General features: G+C 34.2%; 2 protein-coding genes across 2 annotated transcripts; both read right to left on the reverse strand.

Annotated features, from left to right (window-relative positions):
* Positions 1 to 454: 454 nt before the first annotated feature.
* Positions 455 to 3,913, reverse strand: LOC121418971 (palmitoyltransferase ZDHHC22-like). The gene has a single exon (XM_041613215.1). The coding sequence runs from the start codon at positions 3,443 to 3,445 to the stop codon at positions 2,558 to 2,560; it is 888 nt and encodes a 295-aa protein (XP_041469149.1). The 5' UTR covers positions 3,446 to 3,913; the 3' UTR covers positions 455 to 2,557.
* A 498-nt stretch (positions 3,914 to 4,411) lies between these two features.
* LOC121418101 lies at positions 4,412 to 26,572 on the reverse strand. The gene is made up of 8 exons (XM_041611806.1): positions 25,732 to 26,572; positions 16,463 to 16,572; positions 12,056 to 12,197; positions 7,580 to 8,847; positions 7,011 to 7,110; positions 6,485 to 6,643; positions 5,949 to 6,020; positions 4,412 to 4,440 (listed from the first exon to the last, which is right to left on the reverse strand). The coding sequence occupies exons 1-8, from the start codon at positions 25,784 to 25,786 to the stop codon at positions 4,412 to 4,414; spliced, it is 1,935 nt and encodes a 644-aa protein (XP_041467740.1). The 5' UTR covers positions 25,787 to 26,572.
* Between the last annotated feature and the right edge of the window lie 545 nt (positions 26,573 to 27,117).

The following is a 27,117-nucleotide window of genomic DNA, read 5'->3' on the forward strand; positions in this document are numbered from 1 at the left end:
ACATTTTGCTCTCAATGTTTTGATGGGTAGGCAATATACATCAATATTGTATTTTAAAGTGGTTTATGTACTTCTATTAGGCTATAATTTTGAGCCCTATTTCATTTACAGTTAAGTTTACTATTATTCTACCATGGAAACCTTGATGTGATTGTGTATTATCATGGTAATTACCATGATGGCAAAAATTATTTTCTGTATGAAATATTATCTTGCAGTTGAAAAGCTCTCAAACTTACTCTAAACCATCTACAAAGCTTATTAGCTATTCTCCCCTCCTTTTGGAGTCGAGTGGACACTGACAAAGTTTTCACATTGGTATTGCGTTTTATTAGCGAGTGTGATATTTATATTGAGATACATGCATTCCATAATTGCATGATGTATTGTGTGCTGATCTACAATGGAAAATAAACACAATATGATAAATAATACAATTATTACATGTGAAAGATTGAATGTTTAACAAGTGTCTTTATTTCAGTTGCCAGTACACGAACATGTTTTCTTCAAATATATACATATCAAACATACATATACAGAAATGTACTTTCATTTAAAATTTGTAAATTTACTTAATATCCAGACAGATATACATTATTACCAATATTATTTACAATATTGTTTTGCTTAATTTTTCAATTTTCTACCTGCAAATTCAATGTTTCTTTCTTTTGGCCACAGTAGTCATTCTGATATCATGAACAGAAGCTACAAAATGAATGAACCTAGAGTATCAAAGAAAAAAAATACATACATGTAGCATGTGATGTTATTCCAAGTAGAGCTTTGAATCTAAAAGACTATACATGTAGCTTGAACTTTGATTAAATTTTGCAACTTTTACTATATACATGTCACACAAATACCAACATGTATAGTTTCTTGTTGCAGACCCGATTGAAAAATAATTTAGTTGTAGTCAAAATAATCCAAAATACATGTAATCAACATGATTTGGGAGATGAATACATTTTTACTAAAAATGTAGGTCACAGAACTTCAAGGCATATACAGGTAGGATTGATACATCCAAGAGTGCAAGACGGTCATAGTAATGTACAAGTATAAATTTCAATAAATAACTGCAATTTCAGGAATGCCATCTAATTAACTAAATTTGGCAAAATGGTCTCTTTTTCTCTTACCCCTTTCAAAAATGGAGGGGGGGGGGCTGTCATTCCATCAGAACATTTTTTTATGAAACTTATGAAGACATTCTTGTGCAAATTGATTTTTTTCCTCTCAATTTGTAAAAGCTCCATAATTACCAATATGCAATTTGATTTTGGTAGTTACTTAATGTAACTTAAAAACTGCAAATTGCTGATGACATTACACATTCAAGAAACATCAATAATTCATTAATTACACATAGGTATGATCTCTTTATTAAGGTGTTTTTTCTGTTTCCTTACACTGATAGAAATGAGGTAGAAGCTACATGTGCAACTAGAGCACACATAAATATGGATGCGGGATTGCACACAGAAAAGGTTACACATTAAAGATTTTTTTTTATTTAAAGCATGATTCTATCTTTGGGTAAATTGTACAAAGAGTGGATCTGTTATTTGTAATAGTGAAAAACAAAAATACTCAAATTTCAGTACAAATTCTTGTAAGGCTTGAGATCTAAAATGTACATGTATGTTGATAGGTGAAGATTAAGTGACTTTTCTACCAATTAAGTCAAATGCTACTCTGTACATCACTGCCCAGAAAGTGAACTTCAAGAATTTGATTCAAATCTTATGAAGGGCATAAACAAGCAAATTTTTTGACATGGTATGAAGATTCATATAATGTAGGCCTGCAATGTATTCACATTGAATTCACATTAGAATCAATGTTTCTAAAATTCTTTCCAATGATGAATAGATTAAAATGAGGTTACATTCATTCAAATACAGATTTTATGCATCTGCTCCAACAAGTCTATGAAATTATGATTATATTTTGTTTGTAAATGATGGACAGTAAAAAGGCTGGGACTAAGGTCCTTCAGACCACTGGAATACCTTTTGGGTTAGCAGGGATATTTTTGCATATCATGTTTTATATTTAAAACGGATTTTTTTAATAAAATGTTTTGAATTGAATTTTTTGAAAAATGCAGTGTCGTTAGAAGTGATGTATCAAACATTCAGTTTTCACTTTTATTAACTAAGAAAATATCCAACATCTATGAAAACCAAAACTCAGGATAGTGATTAAAGATACATGTACTTTATAGTATGTGTAGATTATCCGCTGAATACTATGTAAGAAAAGTAGAAGTAATCCACCAAAGTTAACACAGAAATTAAAATCTCAGCCCTGATAAACCCTGCAAAATTTCATTCACACTAGTACTACAAGTACAAGTTTCAAACATTCAGTTTTATTTTATTATCCTCTGATGGAATTTCACCAAACCTTCATTGCTGTTTAAGTCTTTTTTTCCCCAGTTTCAATCCCAATGAACATATCAGGAAGGAGGAATTCTCCAGCAGACAAAAAAAAGGTTAGCAAAATCAAACCAAGCTCAAAATATTACATGCATAAACATATATTCTCAATTCTCCAGTTTTTCATACAACCCATTACCACATTGAGGGAATGGCAATGGTACAACCATTCCAATAAACCAGTATTTTCCAAAGACATCAGTCCATTTAGCGCACATTCCTGCCTGGCGTTTCAGTCTAAACTTCTCTCCATAGAGGGCCTCGTGTGTTGTCAACCCTGTTACTACCAAGAAAATCTGCCATGCAAAGAACCCAGCAGCTACAAAGCCACCAACCAATAGGATGTAGAGTAACAGAGTCGATGCAAGCTCCATTGCATCAGTATGGCCAGAAAACCAGCCTACCACAGCCCTGGGTAGGAGGAGAAAGTAGGTCCAGGCACCAGGGAACTCCACGGAATGGGCTAAACTCAGGTACAAGGCCGTCAGGAACAGAGAGTAGAAAGCTGTTACCATTGAGTACCAGCAAAACCAGATGAAATACTTCTGATTATGATACCCAATGCACTTTCCAAGCAGATAGCAGTGATGATCGTGTTTAAGAATTACAGATTTACACAACCTACAATAATGGGCACGGATTGGCAGTGAAGTCTTAGTCCCTCCTCTCAACTCATAATTGCTTGGTATTGATGTGTTTGTAAATACAGCTAGTAGAAAATTTGCAAAGGTAGATCCAAAGGCAAATGTGGTAAACATCAGGTGCTTCCATGCAATGAAACCAAGTTTTTCCACTGCTTCAGGGATGGTAAAAAAAGTAACGGTAGTCGATGATACAAAGAGTAACAACAGAATGAATACAACTCCAACACGGTTAAATATCTTAGCAATTTTTAACTGCAATGTGCTTCTTTCCCAGTTTTTATCAAGTGCTGGTTTATTCTTATGACGACTGCTCCGAATGTTTGACAGCCGTTTCTTATGTTGAATCTGCATGACTCAGTCTGTAGTGATAGTGTTATAATCACACAGCATGTTTGCTGTACATACAAGTCATGTAGGCCTAGCTGGTCTGTACCCTCTCTTCTATCCACACCCAAATGCTTTAGGCATAAGTTTACCACGAGTAAAGTCAGCGTTTCTTTTGCGTCGAGCACTTTACGTACCAGGAATGCACGAACGTCTAGTAGATCTATCTATAGATTACACCAAACAACGCACGTGGGACCGAAGTAAATAATGCCAACAACATCGTTGTAAAATATTTGAATATTTCATGTAAAGTTCCATCTGTAGACAGCTATTAAAGTTTGGGAAATATCAGTAACCGTCAGCAACATCCACAATTACAAATGGCATGGAATATAACAAGAATACGGCAGTTTGTTGACTGTTCCTTCCCCTCTTTGGCTTTTGCTCCGATCAATACCAGACGCTAAATTCGTAGTCTCGCGAACAGGCGTAGGTCTAGATCTAACTCAGTATCAGGCTACTCGAACATGGGTTTTCGGTTTCAAAACTTAAATCGTTTCCCAAAGTAAATGAAGAACAAATTGATTATGATATTAATTAGATTCCACGTCGATTCAATTGTGTTTTCACCTAAAATCAAAGGTCATTTCGTCCGCGGAAATTTTGACAAGCAAAAAAAGTCCTCACTTTCAAAAAAAAAAAAGGGGGGGGGGGGACACTTGAGTAAAAACGGTATATTTACATTACAAATTTTGATTATGGCTCTCAAAAGGGGGCACGGGCCAATATGAAATACGCTTTCATACCTTTTCCAAAATTATGATGAATAATCACAATTATAGAAGCTCTTTGCAGAAAAAACTACTAGCGGGTAAATGGGGGTAGTTAATGGCCATCATCTCTGTTTGACCCATTGGAGGTCGATGTACTATTCCTTGATATGATGAGAATTTTATCAATTCGTCTTCACGTGAGTGCTGTGGATTCAGTTCAGATAACATCATTTCCATTTTGCTTTCCTGTAAAAAAAAAACGAATAAATTCTTTACCTTAATTCAGATAGAAAGAATAAGAACAAGTGGAATGACTCTGGCCGTCTCACCTGCATCACGAGATTCAACATAGCAGCATTGCTGACTTTGAAAACTACTATAACTCGCACAAGATGTTCAGTGATACTTGGTTACTCTTATTCATTGGCGGTGGAAGCAAAAAAAATTAGGGGGAGACCACCTGAAATTTTGGGATGGACACAGGTAAAGATTGGACAAGCGCCCCCCAAAAAGGTTATCAACCTAAATTTTAGGTGTGGCTAACCAAAAAGTTTTGACAAGCCAAAAAAAAAAAAAAAAGGTCATCAACCTAAATTTTAGGGGGGGACAACACACGTTTCAGGAGGGTTCACGTGAATTTAGGGGGGACGCAGAAAAAAAATTGACAAGCAAAAAAAAATTTAGGGGGGGACACGTCCCCCCCCGCCGCTTTTGCCGCCTATGCTCTTATTTCCACGTTTTATGAACTAGACCAATACACTTACAGAGATAGGATGGTAATTCAACAAATACCCCCAATTTGGCCAAAATTCATTGACCTCACATGACCTTTGACCTTGATCATGTGACCTGAAACTTGCACATGATATTCAGTGATACTTGATTACTCTTATGTCAAAGTTTCAAAAGTCAGATCAATAAACTTGCAAAGTTATGATGGTAATTCAACAGATACCCCCATTATGGCCAAAGTTCATTGACCTTTGACCTTGGTCATGTGACCTAAAATGCGCACAGGATATTCAGTGATACTTGATTAATCTTATGTCCAAGTTTTATGAACAAGACCAACATACTTTCAAAGTTATGATGGTAATTCAACAAATACCCCAATTCGGCCAAAGTTCATTGACCCTAAATGACCTTTGACCTTGATCATGTGACCTGAAACTTGCACATGCAGGATGTTCAGTGATACTTGATTACTATTATGTCCAAGTTTCATGAATCAGATCCAAAATTTCTTAAAGTTTTGATTGTAATTCAACAGATACCAGATACCCCCAAATCGGCCAAAGTTCATTGATCCTAAATGACCTTTGACCTTGGTCATGTGACATGAAACTCATGCAGGATGTTCAGTGATACTTGATTAACCTTATGTCCGAGTTTCATGAACTAGGTCCATATACTTTCTAAGTTATGATGTCATTTCAAAAACTTAACCTCAGGTTGAGATTTGATGTTGACGCCGCCGCCGCCGCTGTCGGAAAGCGGCGCCTATAGTCTCACTCTGCTATGCAGGTGAGACAAAAATGAGAAAGAATGGGAAAGATGGGGGAGTTGAAGGAGCGATAAAATAAAAGTTAGAAAAGGAAAACAAAAATGGATGAAAAGAAAACAAAATAAAAAGGGGATGGATAAGGGTGAAAAGGAATAGGAAGAAAAACCTAGGGAGAAAATGGTATGAAGAACAAGAAGATTGAAATCAAGTGAGTAATGTGCAAAACTGAACATAACACTGAATGACCTACCTTTGAGAGAGTTTAATAGAGCGGTGTATAAATGTTTTTGTCTCGATGAAAGCTGATGTGATACAGCGCCCCCTGGAAAATGAAACATGTAAAACCATAATTACCCCAGTTATTATGTGTAATGCTTTTATGCAGCTACTGTTTACGAAGGGTGTAGACAGACAGCACTCTATATTCATTTATTAAACTTATATTTCGTTGAAATTATAAAATTTTGTTGTTGCTGTTATTCTTTTTTTTTGGGGGGGGGATTCATTCGATTTCTTTAATCCATTTAGGAACAGGGTAAAAATATAACAGTATATACATATTTCTCGATCAAAACTGTTTTATGCAAATTACTGACTTCGTGATAATTAATAAATAAATCATGACTGTAAACATTGAATTATGCAGATCAGTAGATGAATATCTCAATATCATTTAGGAAGTAAGTACAAACAATAAAAACATTAATTGATACTAAGACAGAGGAATGAAAAGCTAATATTATTGATTTTTAATTGATTGATTAATTTATTATTATTTGAACCTACCTGAAGGCACGATAGAAAGAGCACAGAGGACGGCAGCTTTCTGCGTTGCTCTAGCGTTGTATTTCTCCTCATTTTCTTCATGTTTGGTATCACGTAGCAAGCATAGGCGTGATATCACATGGAATGCTCTCTCGTTGTAGTATGATATAGGTAAATTACCTTAGTAAATAAATTTTTAAGTACAGTTTTATCGAAATCATAATTTTCCGAAGGCCAACTACAGAAACTTCATGTCAGACAGACCAAAGAACTTCATATTGCGTAATGTCGGCTTGTGAGAAACACAAAGGGGGGTCATATCAATTCTGAATATTAATTCATTTTTTCATCGTTTCGCCCCGAAACTAAATTCCCCTGCAAAGACGGACCTTTTCCCAGTATAGATCTTCCCTCTTTTCCTATATTGTCTTACCATATTAATTTGTCGGATGCTGTTTACCATTAATAATCCTTTTTTAAGTATATACAGTCAGTAAGTCTTCTCCCGTTTAAAGTTTATATTATAAAAGCTATATAATGTACTTACCATAAACTGTATAGGAATAGCCAGTAATTATCTTCTGGATTTCGTCTCTCTTTTCTTGAACAAAGGTATCCATGTCCTTGTTACATAGTTTGTCTTCAATCTAAAATGTTCAGAAAATGTAGAAGTGAACATGACGAAAATAATCGACTCAAAAGGAAATAATATAATGATACATTTTGGTGATGCATGAATAATTTACCGGGACAATTCACAGGACTATAACACCAAATGCATTTTCTATTGCTGTAATTTAGTAGCTCGAAATAATGGACCATGATATTTACATGATTCAGGAAGGATGAAATTTTCGTGCAAAAATCGTACAGGTAATTGAAAATGATAACAAATAAAGCAAGTGTCAAAATGAGCGGTGGCCAGGCGATATCGCAGTGGGTCAATTTAAAATGGGGCTAAGTGATATTGACTACATGTAGGCCTTAATAAAACGTAATAGAGTAAATATACCGATTTGAATAGTAAACAAATACACGCAACTGAGCCCTTATTGTGTCATTTAAAAATCGGTGTAGAATTTTTGTGTTAGGGTTGGCGCAATTTACCAAACTTACCAAAGAGGTGCTGCGAAGATGGTACTGCCACAGTTGTTGCATTTTCTTCGTCACATCTACAAACGCCCCTATCAATCTCTCAACGAGCTCTGCCGATAATCTGCTATTATCAGAATCGTGTTGTATTTCTCCTGTTTCTTCATCATAGCTTCCTTCTCCGTCGTCACCATGTTCGTAATTTTCATCAGCATCATCATCGCCATGATCATCATCATCATCATCATCTGCTGATTGCTCATCATCTGACCAATGCTTCTTTCTCTTCATGTAGGTACTAGGTAGGAGAGTCATTGCGAATCCACGTTTACGAGGTTCTTCCCGGGATGTGTGTATTCTAGAAGAAACAATATTGTGATCTTTAAGATCTGATCGTTCATTATTACATGACGTAAGATGGTTAAGGGCTATCTTTTCTGCTTGGCATTTTGGAGGAAGGTCTAGTCGCTGACTATGCCACTCGGATTCATAGTTGTCCTCACAAGATGCTGTCCTTCGAGGAACCAATTCCGTATAGCTTTTTGAATGCCCGATATCCGCAGGGTTGGAATCACCTGTTCTATCAGCTGTGGATATCATCTGGTTGTGGTCTTCTGGTTGATCTACCGTCTTGTCTCTATAAAGGTTGGCATATGCCAAAGCAGCTACAGCTCCTGCTTGCACCTCAGGGATTGTCAAGCTCACCGGTGCTGTTGCTGAATGTGGTCTGACTCCGTTGTCCCACTGGTCATCGGATGACACCTCACTTATGGTTGAGGGACTTTGCTGGGATACTTGCCAAGCATCCCCTTGTGTTGGATTGATGGGCGTGGTCGTGCCCGGAGAACGCGTCATCATGGAGAAGTTGTTCTGGACACAGCTTGTAGCGCTATATGTAGCTTCCATCTTCCACGTCACATTCGAAGTTGGTACGATCCCATCCATAGGTCCATAGCTCGTCATATCGTCATGACCACCAGAGTATGGATACTGGTTTGGGAACGGTTCGTTACAGTGGTCGCACTGGGACATTGTCTCGTGTTTCAGGCTATAGCATCCCTCACTATGTAGACCGATTCCATACTTGGACATGGCATCGATATCCAAGTCTTTATAATTAGACTGGACGTAGTCCGGGTGTCCAGGCATATGCGTGTTGAATGTTGGGGACCATGACAGGCTCCGGGGACTTCCCGCTACAATGGGTATCGAACCCATGTCTCTTCTGTTTGTGTAGCACATGTGTTGCAAAGGCTCATTTTCTACCTTCGGCCGGCGGCCTAACTTGATACCTGTGGGATAAAATTACACACAAAAATTTAAACAAATGCATTATCAAATAATCAGTTCAGTTCAAAATAAATACAACCAAATTCCTAACTAAAAATCGGAAGGACCCCAAGAAAAGCATAACTTGCGAGGATGGAGCCCTGTACAATCATTTACAAAACAAAACAGATCTTACATTGTTAAAGCGTAAAGCAGATAAAACCAAAAATTAAAAAAATATGTCTCATACACACACACAATCACACCAACATACTAACACCCCCCATACGCAGAACATTGATAAGTTAACAAAGAGTAAGAAAGAGAAGGAAGCGATAGAAAAAGAAAAGGAGAGATAAGGAGAAAGAAAGAGGGAAGATAGAGATCTAGAGGGAGAAAGAATACCCTCTACTCAGTGCACATCAAACGTTTAAACAATAATTGTTTACATAAGTATTTAAATCTCGTTAAAGTTGAAGAATTTTTCACAGCATAAGGTAACAAATTCCAATCATGAACACCCTGAAATCTTATTGTATGTTGGGTCAAGGAGGTACGTGCAAAAGGAATAAGAAATTTTGATTTGCTTCTGGTCTCATAAGAATGATAAAAAGAATTTGTTTTAAACATATCATTGAATATTGATGGAAGCTCTTTTTTATGAAAATTGAACATAAATATTAAATTGTTTACTGTTACAAGATAAAAAACTGGCAAACATTTTAGGTCACAAAACAGAGGAGTACTTGGTGTCATGTAGTTAGAATGAGTAATTATACGGATAGCACGTTTTTGAAGAATATGAATTTGTATATAGGTATGTCTTGTAAGAGTTGCCCCATATCATATTACAATGATTGATATGTGGTAATATAATACCGTTGTAAATAGTCAATAAATTATTTTTTGGCAGTGTGTTTCTAAAGTGTGTTATAATACCAACCGCCTTGAGATTTTAGATGATGATGTTCCAGTGAATTCAAACATATCAGCAGTGTGGTGTTGGAAATAATAGTGCAGTATATAGTAAAAGTGGTATCGTAGATAATAATGCAAATACTTCTACTGCTACAAAAATGCACTACCACTAGCCTTTACTACTGCTATCACCATCGCCACAATCACCACCTAATAAAACATTCACATTTATATTCAGTAGTAGTATAGTAGTAGTAGTAGTAGTAGTAGTAGTAGAAGTAGTAGTAGTAGTAGTAGTAGTAGTAGTAGTATAGTAGTCTATACTGGCCTATTATTAGATTAGTAGTTGTGATGGTTGTGGTGTTGTTATTACGATTATCATTCTGAACATGGCAGTATAAATCAATGTTTGATGTCACATTTCAACAAAGAAATAACCTGAAGTTAACTCATGAGAACGTTCCGGTATACGTTTAGGTCTTTAGGATAAAGGATGATTTCTTTCTTACCGAATTTGTAACCCCCAACTCAAGGTTCAAGATTAAATGTTTATTCATTTCAACATTTCACATTTTCAAACATAAATAACTCAATACAAACCATAATAACAGTAATAGGTATATTTACCCAAGCATAAGAAATATGTTTTAAAATATGAAATGTATACATAATTAAAACAATATAGAAAAAAGTAATAGAAAGCATTCTTGTAATTGGTTATAAAATAATACAAATAAAGAAAATGGGAGATGTGGATATGAGGGAGCCAAAAGTAAAAGCAAGTGTTGTTGGTTGAAGGCTCATATGAATATACAGTGAGAGTCTCACCAAATATCAATATGACAAGAAAGAGTTAAGTAAAAAAAAAAAAAAAAAAGTAAGCAAAAAAGGTTCAGACACTTATTCATAAATAATGTGTCTAGCGTAACTTGTTTGTCGGTTCCTTTATATATGATTGTGGATAGGTAACTGCGGTTTGGCTATGACAAAACCCGACAGATGCGAGTACTATAAATTATTGATATAATTATTGTCATTATTATTACATTATTATCATGGCCTTTTATGAAATATGGCTGAACAATAATATTTTACATGCTTCCAACATTACTTTCCGTCGTTCTATTTTCTTTTGACCTTAAACATTGTCTTGATGGATATTTTTTTGTGATTTTTCCCTATTGCTGCCGGATATCATTATTAGGGCTCAATCAATATTTCAGCCCTAGAAATTTAACGCGATTTTCATAGTTTGGCTTAAAATCAGAACAAACGGTCTCCGCAAGACAGTCTGATAATAAATGCGTGACGTTCTTGATTAACGTTTTGTGTACAACATTTACAATAGAGGATAATAGCCGGCATTTGTGTGTAGACAATGGTCTTTAATAGTTCATTAGTACGCATACAAATCAACGGGCTCCTCAGTGGAAGTTCAAGGCGGTAAAATGCGTGTCTAATTAGCCATATCAAATTTTTAATCTGAAATGTTATAATACGTCTTTGATTGAGGAGAGTACCTTCAATAGAGCAAGCGATGGATAATTTCATCAATTATTCAGATTCTTAGATTATTCACCGCATTTACCAGCTTTGCATTATTTAAAGAAAGAAATATAACAAGTGAATTAAACTGTTTCTTTTGATCGCTCCCTTGTACAAAGAAGATAGAAAACGAAAGTCATTTCGGCTGATTAACTCCTCTCTACATTATTTATTGTCAAAACTAATTGTAAGCCATAACATCAAAAGACAATTGTAATTTTGATTCCATATCCAATCTCTAGTTATCTCTCTATTTCCTCTTTATTTCTCCCATCCAACCCGTTTCGACACTGCAATAAAGTTGTGGATTTGTTATTGGAAAGTTGGTCTCCATGTTCAAAAGAGGGGGCCACTTGTGGCTCGTCAGGGTCAGGGATCAGTTGTTACTCGTGGGGGGGGTTACTCCCCTGCATGAGTTGTGACTCGTCAGGGGGCGTCTGCACCCCCTAGGTACGCTAGTGGTTGGGGGAAATAGTCGACAATATATACCATCAATGTTTTGATATTGGTTACAAATTTTTACCAACATGTGACCCCCTTTCTTGGAAAATTCTTAAATCCGCCCCTACAAATTATGATAATTACAATTAATTAATACTTATGACATGTATGTTATCAATATGTATAATGATGATGGAATTGGTACTAACTTCACTTATCCCACTGATTTTTTTTTATCATTATTTATTATTTTTTTGCTGATAAACAATTGTTAAACATAAATAGTTTTTCAGTAGAATGAATATTCATGATTTTATTTGTATTTACCTTCTTTTGACATTCCAAGACCAATACATTTTTGAAATCGGCAAAATCGACAAGAATTCCGCGTTTCCATGGTGATTTCACAGCTTCGTTCCTTCGCACACGCGTAGTTTGCCCCTTCTCGGATGCTCCTTCTGTAAAAACACTGAAAAGGCACCAATATATTTGTACATTATTCACCAAATTTTTCGAGATAATTTCAAGGGTCAACAAGTCCAGCTTTTGCCTAAACCTCAGTTTGGAAGGTTGTTCTAACAAGGGAATTAATTTTCAATGCTGCATTATTCATAGAGTCAAGGTAACCCATTTTTATGGTTGTAATACGATGTGAACACGGCGATTCCTATGGCCGGCAGAGATATTATTATAATGATAAAAAAATTATGTCATCTTTCAGTCATTTAGATTAACCAAATATAGGCCTATGTATATTAGCAGCAAATAATATATAGATATAGAAAATATTCCCTTTGTTGATAGTGGCATTTGGAAATATGAACAAGGGGAGGGGTTTAGACGAAATAGGGGAAATTTGGATTTAAAGCAAGAATGAGAAAGGGGAATCTCCATTTTGGAATCGAGTGTTCCTTATTGGCCAGTGATACCACATTTATTGTTAAAAAAATATTTCCATTTATCAAATCAACCATATGAATTACTTCGAATCAGTGGAATCTACAGTTGTGCTTAAAAGTTAGTGAACCCCTTCACAAAATGCACTCCTTCATGTTTGAGTGTTGGGTGTAGACAACAACGCTACTCTTTTCATCGAGCTCAGTGAAACAAACCTTTAATGTAATTTTTATCGCCTGCTTTCACAATTAAATATTTAACACTTGAACACTTTGAATATTTTTATTTTCCTGTGGGGTTCACTAACTTTTGAGCATCACTAAATATTCTAACCCTGCAATGAAAACTGTCAAAAAATGAATTTGTAATTAAAAAGGGAATAAAAATGATGATTTCAATATATTTCAATTGATTATTCGGTATTTTCCTTAATAAATACTGAATGAGGAAGGTGAAACCTATTTTTTTCCAAAGTGGACTCAAATTCTTGTTCAGTCAGGAATTAAACCCAGAATATTATTATGAAAATAATTGTCACCCATTGTCTTTCAGAATTTACAACAACTTTATTCTTTCAATTTTCGTTCAATGGGCTGGCAAACCACTTTTGTATTCATTTTTGGATCATTCATGTATATTGTCAAAACACAACTAAACAACTCAAGTTGAATTCTATCATCATAACCATGTTGTTGTCATTCCATCATCATTTTAGCATCTCACATACACGACTCTGTGCGAGCCATGCTCATTCCAAATTCTTCACGTTCTGTATTTGTATTCATAATTAAAATTGCCCCCTTCATCCACACACAATACCGATGTTTCTTATTTAATTATATAAACACGTCTTTTGAGTATGACTAGCTCACTTTCAGTTTGTTCATATGCATGCGGTAGTGTCGTCAATGCTTCGTATACTCAAATCATAAATCATATGACGGAAGTTTTACTATGAAGTGAAAAAATGTGATTCAATCTCTCTCTCTCCCTCTAGCTCTCATACACTCATCTTTCCAATTTTCATCTTTCTTTCTCTGTCTCAGTCTCCCTCTCTCTCTTCAACACAGCATCTCGTCACCGTCCTAGCCTGCTATAGCAGAGAAAAGAATTGCCGAAGATTTTGTGTGAGATAAAGTTTCTGCATTTGTTTTTCTTTAACAATGATAATTACATTAATCGCGCAATAAAAACTGAGGCATAAAGACAAAGAGATATAAATCTTATGAAGAATTGTTATTTAAACCTTTCTTAACAATGACTTGGAATTTAAACCAGATCGGTAGTCATTCTTATCGATAAACGATAGCTTTTAACAGCCAATATAAATGCGACAGATCAATATAATTATAAAATGATCTGTGTACCACGAAATTTCGAAAATAACTTTTGACCGCGGGTCAGTCCATTTACACCTTTTAAACCGTTCTCATGTTTATTCTATTCTAATTTATATTGAAAAAAAATCATCATTACTTGTCTTTAATCGCGGTATCATCTTAGGATGTGTCATATTTTAGTTTAAAGATTTTATCTCAATATACATTCGAAACTGAGACATATCAAGAAACGCTTGAATGGATTTTTTGTCAATAAAATATTTTATTCGGTTTTGGTTTCAATTTTTTCTCAGCTAATAAGATGCAATGACTTCAATTAGCTTATGACATCTGTCGGTGAAAACCACGGACAAAATTTACAAGTGCATAATATTTTAGCCAAGTAACAACGTCACATTAGAACTATATAGCGCCGCAATTAGCTGCTGTTTAACAGTATATAGGCCTATATACACATAACGAAATTGGGAATCCATAGGTGCCCCTGGCAACAACAAAAATGTGAAAAGAGGGGAAAGCGGGTGAAAATATTAGAACAATTGAGCGAAAATAGGGTAAAAAGAGCCAAATACTGCTTCAAAGGGCACTCCTAAGAAATAATGGTGGGATAATTTATTCTATATCTGGGTGTGGGGTCCATCCCCTGGATCTCAGTCGGTAAAAAGGGAAAGAGATGATAGTGGAAGAAAGAAAGCACTGAGAAGGGGAAATAATGGTAAAAGACGAATAAAAAGAAGAGAAGAAAAAAAATACGATTAACGTTATGGCGACTAAAAATATCCTTTCAACAGTTTTATCCATTACTGATTTTATAAATCGTGTTTTTCTCCTTATTCAATAGATTTATTCATTCATTTATTCAGTTATTTATTCGCTATTTTTTATGTATTCATTCAATTATTTTATCATTTTTTTTATTGTTTTATAATTTATTTATTTACTTTGTTTGTTGACTGACTGATGATTTCTCAGCTCCTGACCAGCAACCAAATAAACATTCTAAAACATTAGTACACCCATTTAAAACAGGATCGTTTTGCAATGGGGGTTCAGTTTGAAAACAATGAATAAAATGACAATACTCTAAAAAAAGGGGGAATTAACTCGCCTTTCTCTTTCCCTGATAGTGAGGTCAGGGTATATTCAATATGAAGTTAATATAGAATGAACTAGATAGAAGTGAAAGACATGCACTCTTAATACTCTAGTGAATTGTATTCACTCGTTTTTTAGACAGTAAGCAAAAACATACGACAAGAATAATAACAAACAACAACAATACTAATGATAATGATAATAATATGCGCCATCTATAAAAGTGAGGTATATAGAAAAAAAAAAGATACTTTTACAATTTCCCTGTACTTTACTTTAGAACTATCAGGAACTATGATCTGTCAATCTGTTCGATTTTAATGGAGGAGCAAAACTTATTATTCATTAAATATTTACAGGTTTGTATTAAAGTTATGCAGTGAGCAATTTGAAACACATCGAGGGGATAATTGCTTGTGTTTATCGTTCATTAAAATTACATGATATTTCGTTTGTTCTAGTGCGTGCGTGCGATCAACGGTGGGTTCCTTTCTTTGAACGCCTGTCCATATTATGCCTCAAAACCTTGGTAATCTAATCAACATATAATTTCAAAATAGAGAAAAGATGATGTCGCAAGAGGAGGGAAACTTAAACACGATGTAATTTAGATACCAAATTTTAGCCAAATATATAGCTACTAGAGACGTGGCTACCGAAAAATGAATATCAAATAGATCTAATTAATCTGAGTGCATTAGTAAGGATAATGAGAACTGATACAGGCAAGGTTAATAATATTTAAAAAAAACAATGATTATATAAAAATGATAAAAAAGTATTGGATGATTAGCTAACGTACATAATTCAAGAATAGCAGCAAAATAAACGCCGTATGATGGGTAGTATATTAAAAAAAGAACAATGATTATATAGAAATGATAAAGAAATATAGGATGACAGGCTTACGTTCGTAATAGAAAGAAAAGCACGTAGCCAAATAAACGGCGTGTGATAGGGGAATAAGTTGACAGGAGCAAGAGAAAGATGGTGTCGATCATTGGCGGCGGAAGCCAAAAATTTTAGGAGGGGACAACCCAAAAAAAAATTTGACAAGCAAAAGAAAAAAAAAAGGTTCTCAATCTAAAAAGTTTAGGGGGGACGCGTAGGAAAATAAATTGACAAGCAAAAAAAAAAAAAAAGGTCATCAACTACAAATTTAGGGGGGACCGTCCCCCCCCCCTCCTCAAATTTAGGGGGGATACGTCCCCCCCCCCGATTCCGCCGCCTATGGTATCGATAAAGATAAGGCAAGTGACGTTTTGATATTCAGTGGGGATTTAAACATCAATAATGATTATGAAACATGTGCAAAGAATAATTAAGGTGAAAATGATGAATATGCTGGAAACAATTTGTAGGATAGGCCCTACATTTTTTAATATTTGAAGTAAATGATTACCTTGCATCCTTCGCATGTGAATACACCGAAATGAAGACCAGACGACATCGCACCACAGACCTGACAGGGTATCTTACGGCTGCTCGGCGGCTGGATAGATCCTAACTCATCTGCAACCAAGCAAACGCCATAATATCAAAACATAAAACTATATGCTTTCTTGTGATACATAAGTATTCAGAAATGTATAAAATAAATTGAATTTATCCTGATGCAGATCCGGGGGATGGTGTCATCGATGGAAAACCAAACCCACCCTCTTTTGGGGGCTCAAAATTGTGTATTTGCTTTTTCTTATAATGAGCCCCCATCTTGCTGGTCAGAAAATTCAGTGCACTTCCTGTCTCATTCTTTCAAGAAACTGTAGGTCTGCCCATTTTTTCAGTGTTTTAAAATCATGAAAAAATGCTTCCATGATAGTCATTTTCAAAGACATTATCTTAGAACTAGCGATGTCATGCAATGATTATGACACATAATAGGCTTGTATTATCTATTTTATTGTTCCGTCAAAAACGATACAGTTTCACTCTTTTTTACTGTCCCTGTGTAATCGTGTCTGTAATAACTAATTGATGAAATATTTATCACTTTTTTTATAATCATAAACACAAAGGCTGTATTGTACAAATTATTCCATAATGAAAGTGAAATGAATAACATTTTTTTTTATCGAAGTCTACTTATATAAAAGGAGGATGAATTACCTGTTTAGAACAGTGCTTTAATTGGAACAGATCTGTTGCAAATATTAAAATTGTCACTTATTAAAAAAAAGAAAACCTGATTAACTATCAAACTTTACAGAAATAAATCTATTTCTATGCCATTATCATATTACTGTCTATAAGTTGTGTCATGATTTTTTTTCTTCAAAGATATCGTGATAGTATTTCCTATTTCAATTTTTGGCCTAAAGTTCAGTTAAGACAAGACATAATTATTGCCAAAGAACTTTGAAAATTCAATTATTCCAGAACAGGATACGCTAATGTATGTTTGCATTTCTCATCATGCAACGCAGTGATAAATGGTGTTTCCACTCAAGTACGGTGTTACACGTTTACTTTAAAGCTTTGCTTTGGAAACAGCGCCCTTTAACAACATTGTCGCTCTTACAAATTCTATTATTGATTCTCACTCAAGAACAAGTGTAATTTTACCGGCGATAATGCCACGATATGAAATAAAAAAAAAGTTGCAGGTTTCAGTAGAGAAGCCTAGCACATTATTATCAAGCTTGTAAGCACAATCATGAAGAGCATTGGAATACATCTTCCTTAATTAGATTATACTCACAAGAAAAAAAGAGTGGCACGGTTGATTAAACAGACAAAAAGGTGTTTATTTTATGAAAACGATAACTGTGTACACCGCACATGTCTACTTTGTCTGAGCACGCACAAGTTGAATATGTGTTTGATATTTTGCTAACATATTCCTCGGCTAAAGCATTATAAAATATAAGTAAGAGGGCAAGTTAGAGGGTAATAGTCACGGAAATGAAACTGAGTATTTTCCACCAACTCCAATTAAGGAACCATTAACCACGGTTATATTTCGAGAAGATAGGGTGTATAAAGTTACAGGAGAGCCTTTTAGTAATTAAGTCATCTTTTGTTTTATGTTCACTTAACTTTTTTTTAAGTCATGTCGATGGGAAGAAATGGCAGATTTTTAAAAACATTTTTACCTATAATGTATTTTTATCAAACATGTTTCTTGAGAATAAAGAGGTTAGGGGCTGAGAGTGACATTAAATTGGATGGCGGGGCTGCTTTTTAGTCGACAAGAGACAACAAAGTCTACTGTGCTTATTCACGCGAAATTAAAGAAAAGAGTAGATATAGTAATGGTTAGTAGTAGTAGTAGTAGTAGTAGTAGTAGTAGTAGAAGAAGAAGAAGTAGTAGTAGTATATAGTAGTAGTAGTAGTAGAAGTAGTAGTAGTAGTAGTAGTAGTAGTAGTAGTAGTAGTAGTAGTAGTAGTAGTAGTAGTAGTAGTAGTAGTAGTAGTAGTAGTAGTAGTAGTAGTAGTAGTAGTAGTAGTAGAAAAGGTAATATGGGAAGGGAAGGAGGAAATTATATATTAGTTCTATATTATGATAATTATCATGATAATGATATTGATAATGATGATAATAATAATAATGATGATAAACACAAATGCTAATAATGATAATAACAATGATGACGATTATACTAATAATAACAACAATGATAATAACAAGTGTAATAGACAGTTTATATTAGTGTAAATATACAAACAAGATAACACAATGCTGGTAGTTTACGATTTACTAAATATAAAATATCAAAAGAAGCATATTTCAAAACTTCATAATCGCTCTTATTATGTATAAGAAATATATTATCTTATAATTATTAGTCCACTTCTTTAGATATGAGATATTGAGGCAAGGTTTGAGCTTTTTGCTGAATATTTATATATATTTCTTGATTTGAAGTCACCAAGGAGTTGAAGTTGACTATTTATGGCAAAAGTCAATCCATTTGCTGATTTAGGTCAGAACGATGGGAAGAAACTGAAGTTTAACATGTTTTCTTTGATTTCACTTCTCATTTTGAGTATCGTTTTTTCAGTCTTCATTCATTTATTTTCGTTTTTCTTATATAGTTTTAGTCCAAAGAATTAAGGATATGATTTCACCCACTTCTATTCTTTGCAAGCACGCAAGTTGAAACTTGGTTCCGCTCTTACCAACTGTTTCATCTTTGAATTCTACTGCCACGTTTAACGCCTTGTTTCATTCATTTTATATCATTGAAAACATGCAATCCCTGAGGAATAAAAAAAAACTGTTGAATGAAATAACATAGTGTCATTGAAAATTTACCTAAATTTCATTTCCTATATTTCATTTTTGCATATGTATGAACATTCTTGAATAGAACTCACAAAAATTTAAAGGCAACGCTGTTATTACATCATAAAAATGATGAATGGGCGTATTTACGAGCTAATTGGAAAATGGGAAAGCCCCCTTTTTGAAAATTTCATGAATTCTGTCGATTCGCAACCTTTTATTTCAATTAATATCATGCCCAGTATCGAGTAGATGATGTAAGTTCTCGGCGACCTACTTTTTATATTATTTTCTATACGAAACGGGCGTGTAAGTAAACCTTTATGCGCCAACTGACCACTATATTGTATATACAAAAATAGAGGTGGTATATTTCTGATCTGTTTAATTCAACAAGTTATAGATATATTGTAAAGTCAAAATTCTAATTAAACCAAACAAAAGGTGAGTTGGATTCTCTTCAAAGTTTTAATAAATTTCCTTTCTAAAAAGTCAACCTGACCATCAGACTGCTACAACCTACTTCGAAACTTACTTCTGTGTTATTTATTATTGAAAATTGAGCGTAAAGTTTTAATAGATGCCTTATTGTGTGAATTCTGATCAATATCGCAATATGATGCGAAATTCTGATATCGGCTAAAGGTTATATGTAGCAATCATTACTTTTCAGCCCACGTTTCCTCCAAACTTTGATGAAATATAATTTGGAATGCCCCAGATTATAGAGGATAACTCCTGCCTATACAAGGCTGGCGCGTATTCTAATTGCCAAATTTTTAGTTTTGGTCTAGTCGTCCTTATGTTAAATTGACACGTCTTTTTGTAATTTGAAAAATTTAAAAACTCGCATTCTATATATCATTCGACTGGCCTCTAGGTTTATGGATACTCCTGCATTGCAATCGAATTGATTAATATTGCAAGATCCAATAGCCATTGGTTTCGGGGGGTTCGATCGAACCCACAAACTTTTCAAAAGCAAGAAAAATATGGAAAGAAACAGTTTTTCGGGAACAATAATACCCAACAATTTTTACTAATTACCTGTTTATTCGGAGATGAAATGACCATCAGTTTGACTAATGACCTTTTTTTTTGCTTGTCAATATTTTAGGAAAGGAAGAGAGGGAATTGAACCCCCTAATTAATATAAATGCCTCAATCTTTTGACAGGCTTAAAGGAAAAGTCCACCCCAACAAAAAGTTGATTTGAATAAAAAGAGAAAAATCCAACAAACATAACACTGAAAATTTCATCAAAATCGGGTGTAAAATAAGAAAGTTATGACATTTTTTTAATTTCGCTTAATTTCACAAAACAGTTAAATGCACATCCTGGCTGGTATGCAAATGAGGAGACTGATGATGTCATCCACTCACTATTTCTTTTGTATTTTATTATATGAAATATTAAATTTTCTCCTCGTTGTCAAGTGAAACAACAATTATTCATCCCTGAACATGGAATTAGCATTGTTTAATACTATATGGTTCAGTCAAGTTTGTCCATATTGTCAAATTTATAAAAAAATGAAATATTGTATAATTCAAACAACAAAAAACAAAAGAAATAGTGAGTGAGGGACACCATCGATTGTCTCATTTGCATGTCACTGAGTTGTGCACATCACATGCATATCAACTTCAAAATGTCATAACTTTCTTATTTTACATCCGATTTTGTTGAAATTTTCAGCGTGATGCTAGTTTGATTTTTCTCTATCAATTCAAATCAACATTTTCCTGTGGTGGACTCGACCTTTAAATCTTGTAAAACATTCCAGATCTGTAATATAGATGAGTCTGCTAATTGGTATTTAAGTTATTCAAGAGATTTACGAATGGTGTCATTGCCAGGGTTTATTCAAGATTATATGGTTTGCAAAACTTAATTGCCAAGTTTGAGATCTTGCTAAACATTCTTATCTAGAAGCTTGCATCATAATTGCATGTGGCATTTTAAGCCCATCCTCAACCCCTCCCCCTTTCCATATTGTGTAAACATAATGTTTCTAGCTATGTCTTAAAATGTGTAAGGATCTTATACATATAGATTCAGTTCATGAGTTAAATGACCATTAATTCAATTAATAGTAATTTGTGACAGTACAAAATAATAATAATGAAAATTAATATCATAATGACTTCTTATAATCATTTAAAAAAATCGGGTTGTGTGGGGCGTTTGGTGGTTTCATCTATTATGTTGGTTTGATTTTGGTTTTGTTATTCCATTTGTAGTTTGAGTTTTGATAGCTTATAGATGGGGTTGAAAGTAAAATGTGACTTGTAAGGAAGCAATCAATAATGACCAATGTCTTGAAATCCTTTCCGAAGAACCTTCAACTTGGGTTTTGATCCAGAGTCATTGGATTACCAGACCACCGCAGCTCTAACCATGCAGTATTGGCCATCAAAATTCCACCATGTTCAGAGTCCAGACCTTTGGAATTCTCTTCCAGAAAATATAAAATCATGTTGCACTTTACTAATTAAAGACCAACTGTTTATCGTCAGACTATATTATAATGTGAAAATTTATGCGTGTACATTCAATTCTTGAAATATATCATAAAAAATGAAACTTCAATCGCCCTATTCCACTCATATCACATGCATCATAAGGGGCCGTGGAACCGTTTTGAAAGCGGGGGAGGACTGTCCATGATCAGATTGTATTTTAGCATATTTTATTGAAAAGTAGGGGATCGAGCACCCCCCCCCCCTCCTCCGGGTCTGCGGTCCTCATCATTATCATCACAATCGTCATCACCTTCCTCATCATTGCCATCTCTAGCATTTGTTTTATCAACATTGATTTTGATATTAATGAACATTTCTCTATTCTGCATAATAAACGCGTTTCAGTGTAATTCACTAGTTTCGTTTGGGACTGTCATGCCTTCAAAAACATTATTGCCTATATTTACATAAAGTTGGATGATTGATTTGCAGTTTTGTTGGTTTTATCATTATTTACCATTATTTAGGCTTATCAATGCTTATCAAACGCAGAGTTATAAACACTGTCTTGGTATTTAAAATGGCTACATTTATATTGATGACAGGGCTTTTCTAAACGAAATTTACAAGGATTTTAAGACATTTCATATTTTAAAGACTTTCACCTTTTTATATTAAATGTATAATTCGTAATATCTGGACATTCTTTTCAAAATGATGCTTAATCTGGAGGTGCTCATAGACTTTCGACAATTTACAAAAGCAAGTTTGTTTATTTATCTTATTGGCGTATAAATAGGAGGGGCGCTTAGGGGCAATAATTATGTCCCACACCCATCCAACTAAAAATGAACAGGATGAAATATCGTGCTTTTTCTGAATATCATTTGCAAATCTATCACAAAATTAGAGTTACATTTTAAAAATGTTCAAATTCTCGCTGGCTGTCGACTTTTAGACATTTTGCCCCTTATACCATGCTCTGCCCTTCCGATATTGTTTGCTCATTAAACCACTGACCATCAGTTTCACGCGTTATTCACATCCAACTGCATTTTGGAGAAGTGTGCGGCAGACCACGAAAAATGTGTTGCCGTGAGTTATACTGCATTCTATTTCTAAATCTCTCTTTCTCTCTCTATATATTTTTCACACATAATTCATGTGGGGGCAGACAAAACTTTGGTTCATCTTATTGCTTCAAGTGATGATCAAGAGGATCGAAGCGCCTCTTCCCCCATTGGCGGCGAAAAGGGGAAGAAAGGAGGAGGAGATATAAAGAAGGGGGAAGAAAGGAGATGAAAATAGAAGAAGAAAATAAGAGGAGGAAGAAAAGTGAGAAAACATATTGGTAGGAAAATAAGATCTTTCACTTCACCATTAACTTGTCTAAACATAAAATTTGTGCTCGCGCTTCACGCCCGCATTTCCTTTTAATTGATATACTGTATTATACATATCTTGTTCAAGAAGATTAATGCCTTTAATCCCGTTTTTAAGTAAAAATACAAAACACATTTCCGTTCGCGCTTCGAGCATTCACTATTTTGTTTAGTAAATTATGCATCATATTTTATATTACAAATTACAGGTATCAACCTCCAAAGGTTTCAGTTCGCAATTCCCGTTCGCATTGTTTATTTCAGTGACACAGTTCTTCTACATGTCAAACAGTTCCTAAAACGACTTTTTCGGGGGTATATATATAAATATAAGGATTACCAGCTCGCGCATCATGCTGCATTATTTGATTAGCGATGTTCATGAATTCCTGCAAATAGTCCTTAAACTGTGTTTTTTTTATTCAGGTCAGTATATAAAAACATTCAGCACGCACTTCGCGCTCGTCGAATCAATTTAGTCCTCATGAAACTTCAGTCTTTTGGACCACCCCCAAAACAGAACAAAAATTTAGCTGTTTGAGCAGCCAATCGGGGAAAATGTTGATGAGATATGTTTCCACTTCCTATATTAGACAATGCTGGATGTGCCCCTAATACCATAATATAACTAGGAAAAAGGAAACATTCATTTAAGCTGATTTACTAGTAACGCCCTTTCTTATAAAGTAATCCACGAATTCCATACGATTACAAACAAACATTTTCCATCAGAAATATACTATCAAATCGATGAAAAATTGGCACTTAAATTCAAATGATTTAATAAACGTTGAATCAAATAGTTAAAAGAGGTTTATAAGGTAATATAGGTTACATGATTAATCTGTATTGTGATTTGAACATAATATAGAGGTTTCAGGTCTTAGATAATTTCCTATTTCTCCAGAATAGAAATTATTTGCTATGCAATCATTCATTTTCTTATCCCTGGTTGGACAAGAGACCTTACGATCAATAATAGTGTTTCACGGATCCAGAAGTCCGGAGGTCTTATGTCGAGCATAAACAAAGTCCATTTATTCAAATTTACGCAAAGGAAATAAATACACGAAATGAAAAGGTTTTCGGAAAGTTTACACATTTCTAGCTTTCCAAATGAACTGAAACTATGATCTGAATCATGGACTCAATGTTTTTCATTATGATATTGGCTTTACAGTTTGATATAATAATGGAATCTTGAAAGGATAAATATAGCATTTATCAGAATCCAGTCTAATCTAATTTGGATATGTCCATTATCGGGAGGGAAACTGTATAAACGTCCGCTGTTAATGATTGAACTAGAGTCAAAATTACATGAACTTTTACTAGAATTTCAGATATTTTAGTACAATCTATCTGGATTATTAAATTATTATTTGTGAGAGCTCTGTAATTTTTTAGTTATTCATACATTTGAAGTGATATTTTTGATTGCCTCTTTTCCTCATTATATTTTTTTATCTCGAAAACCAATTGTCTATCTTAATTATTTCATAGGTTTTTTTTACTATGTGATCCAAATTTATTAATATTTCTTTCCTCAGTGCACTGGGTATAGTTTTTTTTAACACATTTGTGTAAGCTATATCATTCGAAGTTCAATTTCAATGAATTTTCTCGTTCAAAGTAAAGTTCAATATCATGTCTTATTTCCAACATCACATGGTACATGAAATATATTTTATCGTAAATTTATCAAAATTCGTTATTCTCTTTATTCATTGTAAGAAACAATTAGGTACAATATCTGCCCGACAAAATGCATGTGATTTTTTTTCATGAAATCTTTTGCTGCATTTGTAACGAGGTATAAATGAGAAAGATACAATAACTTGATTCTTGGAATCCAGTTTACATGCATTATTTGTTGCTATGTCTGGCAGATATTCCAGAACACATGCATTAAGTGAAAAACGTATTCATATCCACCTTGAATGTTATGGAATAGGTCAATACATTGGTTGACAGTGGTTTGGTGTTTCTCAAACTTTTCGATCAATACGAAAAGAACTTCTTGTCTGTCAAAAAAGTTTCTCTCTATACATTCACATTCAAATTCTATGCACACTTCTTAAATAAATTTTGTTCTCGACAATCCTTATACGCATTCCGGAAGCACGTCAGACATAGCAACAAGTAATGTGTACGAATGGCATTGTAGTTTATTAACTAACAGCTTTAAGGAATGCATCTGATACTATAGTAACCTGTTACTAGGATGCCAAGAAAAAACGTTCAGAAATTTGAATCGCTAATTACCTTTACAAGTCTATTGTACTTGAATAATCATAACAATGTACTTGAACCGTTTATTCATTGTTATTAAAATTACGAATATGTATAAAAGAAAAAAAAAGGAAAATTAAACATGATCAGTAACAATGACACACACCTAATTACTATTAATTACACTTTTTTGAGTTCTTGAATTACATGTATTTGTTTGAAGGAAAAAATACATATATATTTTAAAATTTATATCATGAAATTGGACTTTATAAAGTGAAATAAAATGAATTGGTATGTAACTATGCCTAAATATTATCATACATTATCTTATTATAGATGAAAACTAAAATAGAATCTTACCTTGTAATGTGATCGACTGATATGGTAGGTCTAGCTGCAACTCCAAATTATGCATACTGCTACCAAAATATGAATATCTCAGCAAAACGTTCTCGTGTGCCAAGTCTCAAAAGTATAGCAGAATCCGTCACATTTACATAGATAGTCTGTTTACCAAGTTCCTCGAAGATATTATTTTCTCTTTTTATTTTTTATGAAATTACCCTTCTTCCTTCCTAGTTTAAGTCAAATGCCTCGCCAATGTGTTACTTTTGTTCTACCAACGTTTTGTTGGTCGATTGATTCTTCGCAGTTCTCTTCCATATACAGCTTCCATGAAATTATGACGTCTTCACCAGTCTTCAAAACTTGATGCACCTGAACGCCAAGCTCGCCGAAGAAGATGTAAGGCGCTCGCCGTGAGAAAGGCGCCGTTTTAAACCTGATCGTCGGTGACTGCTGGCGCGTCATTCGTTGGAAGAATGTCATCAATTATTCTTAAGTTCAATTATTCGCGCCCATACCATGTCCTTGGTTGCAATCGATACATCAGCTATCATGATCGATGAAGGGTGAAGACTATCAATAATCATCAAATCAGCTACTCTTTCAAACACAATTTACTGGTTTTAATAACTGCTTGTCTGCTATTGTTTCGCTCAGTTGCTGAACGTGTATGATATTAGGATAACAATGCCCAAAGGTTCAGAAACTATTGGCCACCATTTCGATCACGTGGGGTATTTATGATTGACAGGTGTCTGCAAGACCTGTACACGCTCGCTTTTATTATGACGTATACGATATCAGTCAATCGTTAAACACTATGAATTTTATGAAAGAGATATTTGGTGTTATTGTCACTGGTATTGACATTTTCACTATCTCCATTCCCCGAAGAAATCATTTTCATTATCTGACATTATTATTATTTTCATTCTTATCATCTTGTATACAAAAAGAGGCGCAAACAAAAGATTTTTTGCAATTTAGGTGGTTGGAAAGTTTCATTGAACACATAAAATATATATTTGATATAAATATATACTCAACAAGCATGACAAGGGAAAAATTAACCATAATAACATATAATGATATTATACACAAAATGTAAAATCTAAATCGTACGGATAGCCCACTTCAGAGTGACTATGAATGGTTAACATATTTGGTGTCGAATGTATTTAATTTTACCTAGTATATGTATACTTTCGCTAAATTGTTTGAAAATGGTACAAAATAATTATTTTACCACCCCTTCATTCTTCCCCTCCCACCTCACCCTCCCCATCCCTCTCATGTTTTATTTACATTCTTCTTTCAGTAAAAAAAAATGTATGTTTTCTTCCTTCGTAGCATGTAATTTTTGAGGTCTGTACTCCTTATACCAATGCTCACTACGCAACC

Source organism: Lytechinus variegatus, chromosome 7 (genome assembly GCF_018143015.1).
Source record: "Lytechinus variegatus isolate NC3 chromosome 7, Lvar_3.0, whole genome shotgun sequence".
NCBI lineage: Eukaryota > Metazoa > Echinodermata > Echinoidea > Temnopleuroida > Toxopneustidae > Lytechinus > Lytechinus variegatus.

Bases quoted from the DNA above. Each gene is read 5' to 3' on its own strand.
- LOC121418971 (XM_041613215.1), bottom strand. From the start codon at position 3,445: ATGCAGATTCAACATAAGAAACGGCTGTCAAACATTCGGAGCAGTCGT.
- LOC121418101 (XM_041611806.1), bottom strand. From the start codon at position 25,786: ATGCATAATTTGGAGTTGCAGCTAGACCTACCATATCAGTCGATCACA. The intron at 6,021-6,484 runs GTAGGTTCAAAT...TTCATTTTCCAG, and splicing joins TCTTTCTATCGTGCCTTCAG to GGGGCGCTGTATCACATCAG. The intron at 4,441-5,948 runs GTAGGTCATTCA...TTTTTTTTACAG, and splicing joins TCTATTAAACTCTCTCAAAG to GAAAGCAAAATGGAAATGAT.